At 36.4% G+C, this 8,584-nt stretch overlaps 1 protein-coding gene across 5 annotated transcripts; it reads right to left on the reverse strand.

Moving 5' to 3' along the window:
- On the reverse strand, positions 1-4,639 carry LOC129297888 (putative L-ascorbate peroxidase 6). Of its 5 annotated transcripts, XR_008590272.1 has the most exons (11): positions 4,411-4,637; positions 4,202-4,319; positions 3,584-3,711; positions 3,419-3,489; positions 3,223-3,265; positions 3,002-3,098; positions 2,602-2,685; positions 2,204-2,325; positions 1,802-1,868; positions 676-1,089; positions 1-480 (listed from the first exon to the last, which is right to left on the reverse strand). XR_008590272.1 is itself a non-coding variant. In XM_054936244.1 (10 exons), exons 1-10 carry the CDS (start codon positions 4,559-4,561, stop codon positions 987-989), a joined length of 972 nt encoding a protein of 323 aa, XP_054792219.1. In that variant the 5' UTR covers positions 4,562-4,639; the 3' UTR covers positions 1-986. The 5 variants fall into 5 exon arrangements, 4 of the variants coding, with proteins under 4 accessions (XP_054792219.1, XP_054792207.1, XP_054792230.1 ...); XM_054936244.1 differs by having other exon boundaries at positions 1-1,089; positions 2,614-2,685; positions 4,411-4,639; XM_054936232.1 differs by having other exon boundaries at positions 1-1,089.
- Between the last annotated feature and the right edge of the window lie 3,945 nt (positions 4,640-8,584).

Below are 8,584 nucleotides of genomic sequence, written 5' to 3' on the forward strand. Positions count from 1 at the left end.
TTTATGGCCTCAATCATGAATCATTGTATATGGAATTGCTACACAACCACATTTACAAGGTTCATGTCCCATGATAATTACTAGTACGATCACTGTCACATTATAAAAGTGGACAAAGAAGCAATTAAACAACTGTTTTGAAGCTATAAAATGCCCGTTTGAAGTACTATTCACCGAGAAGTGGGGTATCTCGAGTCCAAATAATTCACTCCATTGCGACAAGCCGGCAACTTCCCACATCTATTAATAAAATCGCGATGTCATTTATTGCAATTTGTTACCTTGTCGATCTATGTTTCTTCCACAGTCGAACTTCACCACAGTGATAAAATAATCTAAACAAAGCGTTGGCACTTGGCAGTGCCGCAGTGGTACGATTTTGATTCTTGACATGTTTTGGAGCCTCGGTCGTTGAATCTACCAAAAGATGAACCCCACAAATTGAGACATCTGCCAGAAGTTTCCGAAGCACATCCAACTCTAAACAAGTGTATGAATGACAAATTATGTGGCATACCAGTAGAAACGGTGGTTTTCCTTTAATTAAAAATGGGGGTTCTTCCAAATAAGCACCAAACTTTATGGCATTTAACTAGCGTGAAAAAAAAGAGCATCAACCCCAAGAAGAAGGTGCTTTCATTAGTGGATGGGAAAGCTGATGCGCACCTGACATACCTTTTGAAAACGAAAGCGATGTGATGAGAAAATGCTTCTGTTAAGAATTGAATTTTTGGTTTCTTTCGTTGTTTGAAATCCATAGTGAGAGAACAAAATTATGGAGACCCATTAGGGGATGACGGGATGCATTGAGCCGTCGAGTTTAGGTGTGGGGGAAAAGAAGACTGTGGTCCCTGAACTCAAGATCTTCAGCGATTCACGCCACTTCAAAACATATCAGTACAGCACCCAAATCATTATGGCCGTTGTGTACAATCACCGCTCCAAATCAAGTGTAACAGTTTCCGTGGAACGCCCATTCCCTGAATCTACAATCTTTTCCACCTCACACCAGAATTCACCAGCTTGACATACGCATTCTTGAAATCTTCAAAGAACATATTCTCATTGAGCGCGTATTTTTTAATCCACCTGTGCAATAAATGCAGGTCTCTTAAGATATGCATATTAAAATAAGCGGATAATTAGCAGAGACATGCATGAGGTGCATGAGGACAACTGATTGACATGTGCAACTGACTTTTACTCATTTATAAGAAGATAGAAAGATTCTTTTCTTTCCGCACCCCAATCTTTAATGAATAAAGGGGTTCCCGAGGGCCCTAACCCAACGACCAATTAAGCATATGAAATATGCGGCCAACAAACTGATATTTTAAAGTTGAATTAGGAAATAACTAAATGAGGAGGAACAGAAATAGATTATTCCAGAAGAAGAATTTGTAAACAAGTTCAAGTTCTCTTACTCATACTTTGCTTGATATATGGAAAATCTGCATAAATGGTTATTTAGTAAAGAGTGAAGGTAAGAGGGGAATACTTACTATTTTTCATTATTTTTAACTTATTGCCTGTATGTAAACTCTATTCAAAGTTCATTCTCCAGTCCTGTTATAAGGAACTGTAACATTTTATACCATAATTAGACACATTTTCCCACACATTGTACGGAGTATGGAAAATCAATTGAGCAATTCATAATTTATGAATGGTATGACTTATTATAGATTTTATAGTTTATATTGATATTGATATTTTATTGTAATTGTAATTCCTAGGAGCGAATGAACTGGGTAAGTATCATATATTATGGGTAGTTTAGAGCAGTATTTAGACAAAGAACCTTAAACATTCATCATCCTCAACAAGCGCGTGATCTGAAGGAAGGCCAGTCATACTTGACATACCACCTGTACAGAAGAGAACAGCAGAAGAACGTCATAACGACAACAAAAATTGTTGACAAAGCACGTAGGTAATGGATATGTTCGGACTGCACAGAAAATGTTCACAGGGGTTGATCTCCATTTTATAGCTTGATTGGAACACTATGACCAAAGCAGGCTAGCCATGGATGCTGTAGTGAGAAATTTGCCAAAGCCCCAAGGCTTGATTTGTCCTTGATACCTCGTTTTCCTTTTCCTTTGCTTTATTTTCAGGACTTGGAAAATAGTAACTTGTAGCAACTTCTCTCAAAATGCCAAAACAATCTTTCAAATTAATTTGATGAGTTTTAATACTTTACCTGAAGACACCCATGGTTTCTCCAGAAGAACCTTGTAATATGAATTGTCAAAAGAAGTTGGGCTTCCAAAACCTTTACTTCCAAGCGTGTGGGCTCCAGACAATGCTACGAGTTCTTGTGTTCTGGTGAAAAGCCCCAAATCAATCAATAAATTTCCTTTGTTACTCTGGTTAAAATCAAGACTTCAAGAAGATGTCAGATTCACCCATATTAAGAACCCATAATAAATGATGGACAATAAAACACTGCTTTTATAGTATGCAGCTACGTGAAAATGGGAACTTAGCATCAACTCATTTTATTGTATTGTCTTGCAGGGTCACGTAAAATGGAAACTACAGCCAATCAATCACCATTACACACTGCAAATGCAAAAATAAAAGGAATTTCATGCTTACGAGAAGCCTTTCCTCAGGAAGCATTTCTTCAAACCAAAAGCATCAAGAGATTCTTCAGGGAGTTTCCCTTCTGGATCAGGCTCCCTATCCATGAAAAGATGGAATATTATTAGCAGAAAGCAAACAATCTGGTTCTAATTTGTAATAACAACCCATCAATTAAATCCCATCAAAGCATTTTCTATTTTCAGTAAGGAAGAACAGTATTTTTAATTTAAACAATGATCATTTTTCGTTAACAACCTGAACATGATGCATATAATAGGCTTCAACATCAACTTTAGAAAGCCTCAGAATCCATTTCATCAAGTTGACATGCAATTGGTCATTTGTGAGATTCAAGGGTAAAAACAAATCGGTAGTCACATCTTGCATACAAGCTAAGCACTTGGCACCTTACAATGAATCTAGCCTGCCAACTGAAACTTGGATCTTTGGTCCTCCACATACAGCAACTGCTTCAGCTCCAGCCACAGCAATCATGTCTGCCCAGGATACTGATAGAAAAAAATCAAAAATAAAATTTGTGCGCCTGGATCGAATCAATAATTACTGCAGACTTTTAGCACCTGTTACAGAGAAAACAGTGATTTGACCCCCCCCCCCCAAAAAAAGGATAACCTGGTTTTATAGCATCTGTTTGATTCTTTGCTTTCTGAAGAACCTAAACAACATATACCATGCCATTAGCCAACACATAAAATAGAAGAGTAATCTGTATTCATGCATAAGAAATTAACCTTATATCTATAGCATATAATTATCTTATTCAAGCCAAAATAGGGGTCACCAAGAACAATATATAGATGCAACATGCCTTTAAAGATTTTTTTAGTCCAGAATTTTCAGGTCGATCAAGTTCATAGACTATAGAACCATTCATGCCACCTGCACTGACATGGGATATAAATTATTTATACCAAAAAATTAATAAGCATGAGACAAGAAAATTTATTTTGAGAAATGTCCCTCTCATGCAAACCTGTATTATCATCCATTTCAAAGGTCCCAGCGTCATGGAAAACCAGACGAAGCACACCCGCTGCCTTTCCCTTCGACAATACCTTGCGGACCTCTTCTTTTATGAGCAGATATTCTTTTGTGCCTGACCTTAAATCAGGATAGAAAAGTAACACAGAAATGAGCATACATCCAGCATGATAATGCAAAAGGGCAACTTAACCGGACGGAACTTGCTATAAATTATTTTAACCGCGGACAGATGTACTAAATTAAATATATAAACGGAAGTTTACCATTGCTCTAACTACCTCGAGGAGATATTCTCTGTGGGCGGAGCTTGTTACTTATGCTTACGAAAAATGTGTGCGTGTGTGTGTGTAAACTAAATTTATTCGTCTTATGGACGTGGAACCGAATTCAGGAAACATGCAATTAGGTGCATCGATGAGATACTGTTGCAATTTCTTTTACGTCTATAATTCGGGAAACACATGCAACCCTTACTGAAAGCAAAAGCTTTCCCTTGGTCAAATCGTATTCATTTGCTGAAAGGGTGGAAGATCGGAAGGCATTTTCTAACCAGGAACAAGTTATTAAAGCCGAGAAAGAAAAACCATAAACAGAAAGCTCAACTTACTCGATCGCGTTTGCTCCATGACAATCCATGATTTGAATTGAAGGAAGAAGACATGGAAGCGTGGCTATAAATAGTAGCCCTCTCCTCCCGCTAGTTGAAGCAGATAAGGCAGTATGACCTGCGATAGGAGCATGTGAATTATAAACGCAACACATACCAGAGATATTGAATCCTGAAAAATTAAGCGAGACTCGGAGCGAGTCCTTCACCTGCAGCGAACTCGTCAGCCTCATGTGAACGCACTTTGGGCGTCGACGAAGACGGCCGTCGTGATTTGGCGGGAAATTTGATTTGGGAGAATGAAGAAGTAACGGTAGAGCCAAGCAGAGTATAACTAGAGATGGAGAGAACTGAAGTCATATCAACAATGGACGGTAGAGAATGAATTGCCCCCCGGAACGCTTTAGCTTCTCTGCGTGCTTTTATTCGCTAATCCGTCCAGCAGGAGGGAACCAGTAATTACCCTTTTATAATATCTCATTTTTCAGTCGAAAAGAGGATCTTTTCATCCCATGTCTTTAAGATCACATTAAATTCGGCTAAAAAAACAAAAGATCACATTTTAAAAAAATTAGTTTGTAATAAAACATTTATTATGTTTTTTTAAATATAAGATAATTTTAACTAATTATTTTGAACCCCATTTATTTAACTATTTCTTCCACATACTGGTACCCACACACATAGTTTAGTTTGACAAGAGCACTCTTGTAATGAATTTCAAAATTGTAACTTGCGTCGGGAACAAAAATCTTTTTACGATTGATTACCCAAAAAAAAAAGAAAATCATTTTACGTTTAATTTTCTAAAATCAAACAGTGCAAAACATTTGAGTAAAAATCACTGATATATTTTATTAGATAAATCGAATTGCTCATTTGCAGATCAATTGTTAGCTGTCATTAAATTCTTCACTTTCTAACAAACAGTCCCATGGCATGCGTAATTTTGTTTTTTTTTTTGGGAGCAAGAAGGCGATAATATTAACAAAAGTAACAAAGTTTACAAAGAAAGGGTTAAAGTCTGATTAACAAAACGACAAGAAAAAACAATAGGTAAAAAAGATATATTAGGACCATTAAGCTTTATGCTTAGGCTGTGATAGCCCTGAAAAAGATTGAAGATGTCTAGTCAATGAGACAATTAAAGGAACTCCTTTGCTGTGGAGGACATTCAAAATCCCTTAGCTCAACAAATCTTTAAGATGAGTACGAGCAAAGTTCAAGATTCAGAGTAAAATTCTGTGGAAGCAATAGGAATGCGCTAGCCGCAAAGATTTTAATCATTTGGCGTATGGAGAATTCAAACTTCAAAACCTTAGGCAACCACTGAGTACATGCAAATGTCCGACCCCACTGGCAGTTCGTAAGACTTTTAGTGACATAGGATTTGACGGTCACATGTGCGTGCGTGCGTGCGTGCGTGCGGCTGTTTCCTTTATCGTTTTAGAAGGCCTGAAAGTTCGATATGAGTGAATTACGATGTGATCAATGTATATTAACAAAGCTTATAAAAAGTCATAGATTCAGAATCTATACCATTTCATTGGTTATTCTACTTTAGTTAAAATTTACTTCTCTTCTATCATTGGTTCATTATATTTATTCTTGCCCTTGAAAGTTATATCCCCCTTTCCTCATTTCGACAGTCATGCCATTTTTCATTTCAAATGGGAGCATTAACTACAACCGTTTCTCTGCAACTTCATTTATGCCTTGGCTCTTCCCGATGCTTATTCCAAGTCTCCCATTTCATCATCATTGATTCGTTTGTTTCCATTTCATTTTTACCAAGCCAGTCTTCGTTCCTGGTGCTCTTCTTTGTAGGCATCCTAGTTTGTCTTCATATCATCATCATCATTCGAGGATCTCAATCACCAGGTCTTTTATTATCCTTTCATGCTTTGTTCATTTCTTAAATTTTTCTGGCACTTTTTCTATACTTTCATTTTGCCCTTAAGAGGGTGCCTTTCTAGTTTCCCTATGGTACTTCCGTTTTCCTTTTTTTTTTTTTTTTGTCATAGTGCCATCGGTGCATCTCAACATTTATTCATCCTTTTCCATTTCATTTTTTTGGGGTAGAGGAGTTTGCCGTTGAGTTGTGAGCTTGCCTTCTTTCCCTTTGGACCTAACGATGGGGATGCAGCAACCTCAGTGGGTGTTACGAGTTGAGTTTCCTATTTGGGTAATGATCACCTTGATGATGTCCTTTCGTCTCATGATTTATCAATAACATCCCACCTTTCTAGAAATCAATCTCATAAACCCTACCATGCCAATCATGGTTAGTTATACTTGCTGCCATCTACAATCACACTCCATTTTTTGTTTTACTTTTACTTTCTCTTTTGCATTTTTCTTCTTCTTCACTGTCTCTAATGGTTTGAATTTAATCTTGCTTTTTGCTTTTTTATGTGTTTTTAGGTGATTAGGGAGGTTCTATGACAACAAGATATCTATGCGGAAGTGAAATTGCTATGAATAATATCATTCCTTTTTTTGGCACTTTGTATTATATTTTTTAGTTATGATAAATCTTAAGTTTATTGATGAGTTTGAAAACCTTCTCCTCTACTCTCATATCATGAGGGATTGCACTAGCAAGAGCCACCTCTGTAAAATCTCCATATTACTTAATTATAATTAATACCAAAACTAAAGTAATCAAGGTCAAACCTTAATAAGAATTACTAAATTTGTAAAATATCATAAATAAGGTTCTTTAGTTTTTACAATTTAAAATACTCATATACACTTTTAACATTTCCAAGTTAGAGTTTAAAACATGTGCAGAAGTGTGGGAATAAAAAAGATCCAAAGCATTTGCAAAATAAAATAGAAAATCTCAATTTTCCTAAAGTAGTATGATGTGCCGCGGCTTATTAGCCTTTGTGCCATACGCTGCTGCGTTGTATGAATTTGACAGTTATAAAATTGATAACATCTCGAAACTAACTTCTGACGTGTCCTAATTCTTTATCCGACTTCTAATTGAGGTGATTTAGGCGTTTACAAAGAGTTTTCTCCTAACTTTGACTAATGGCACAGATTTTACAACAAAAAATTTTTCTAACAAAAGTTGGACACCATTTTTTATTCTCACTCTTGTTTCATAAAAACTCATAATTAGGGTGCCAAAACCACATCATATGTGCCAAAAACCTATACTAACTCTTAGACCACACTTAATGAACCATATAAGACTTATGCAACACACCACATTCATTTCAATACACATATAACATAAATTTAACTCTTAACCCCTCAATCCATAAAAACATAAAGGTGAGTCATCTTTTGCATAATTCATCAAATATTCATCTAATGACAACAAAATACACCTCACCTTACTTGCATTAGTATTTCAACCCTATTTAAACTTTACAATCTCATATCAACAATTTAGGACATAAAATACACACAATACTTTAAATTATAATGCAAGTAGTTCACAATCAAATGAATGAAATCCTAATTGACAAATTAATAATCAAAATACACATAGAAGTAAGTCTAAAGGCATATTGATATGATTTTCACTTGATCCTAGGCCTTTAGTGACTTTCCCTGATCTTAATTTGATTAGCTAGGCCACGTGATATTTAAGAATGAAGGATGAGTTCAAATATATTCAGTAACTAAGGTCAACTTAGTCTATATAATTACATATCAATTAAATATAGATGCAAATGAAAATTAAATAACTTCACAAGCATCACAGACATAAATTACAATTATAATCTCATCCATAAAACTAACAACCATATAGTTGGGCATGTAACCCACATCATCAAGTATACCTCAATTATGCACATTCTGGGGCCATAAAAATAACAACCATGCATCTTTAAAAGACAACCGGATCTATAAATGTATGATTAATGACAGCCTTATACCTTTTTTATACCTCTGATATAAAATCGGTGGTTATTAAGTGGCTATGTCCACAACTGAACTAACCCAACCTTTTACTTGTGAGGAGATATTGGGTCAAAGTTAACTCACTCACTTGTATGCCATGATTTTTCCCAATACTAACAACTATGGGGTGTTGTACCCTAATCTAACCTCCTCATGAACTAATAGAGACTAGTTAGGTTTGAATTTCTTAAAAAACAAGTGGGATGTAACAGCCCTCTTGGGTCACCACTGCCTCTCCAGGGTCTTTTCCCAGGCGCTGGACAACACACATTTCACCACATGATTGCCGGCTTTCCCATTGGTGGTACAGTGGTTATTCCTCACCCCATCCTCACGGGGGTCTTTTGGAACCTCCCCAAACTCGAACCTCCAACCTCTACCACCTTAACGAAGTTGAGGCGAAGTCTGATACCATTGAGCCCCCGTGAGGGTGGGGTAAGAATAACCACTGTACCACCAATG

The sequence above is a fragment of the Prosopis cineraria genome, unplaced genomic scaffold, assembly GCF_029017545.1.
Source record: "Prosopis cineraria cultivar Desert tree isolate PC_DT_omini unplaced genomic scaffold, ASM2901754v1 PC2, whole genome shotgun sequence".
Lineage (NCBI taxonomy): Eukaryota > Viridiplantae > Streptophyta > Magnoliopsida > Fabales > Fabaceae > Prosopis > Prosopis cineraria.

Coding starts and splice junctions, on each gene's coding strand:
- LOC129297888 (XM_054936232.1), bottom strand. CDS start 4,561: ATGACTTCAGTTCTCTCCATCTCTAGTTATACTCTGCTTGGCTCTACC. Junction 4,320..4,410: donor GGCTGACGAGTTCGCTGCAG/GTGAAGGACTCG, acceptor CTCCTATCGCAG/GTCATACTGCCTTATCTGCT. Junction 3,099..3,222: donor AACAGATGCTATAAAACCAG/GTTATCCTTTTT, acceptor TTTTTCTATCAG/TATCCTGGGCAGACATGATT.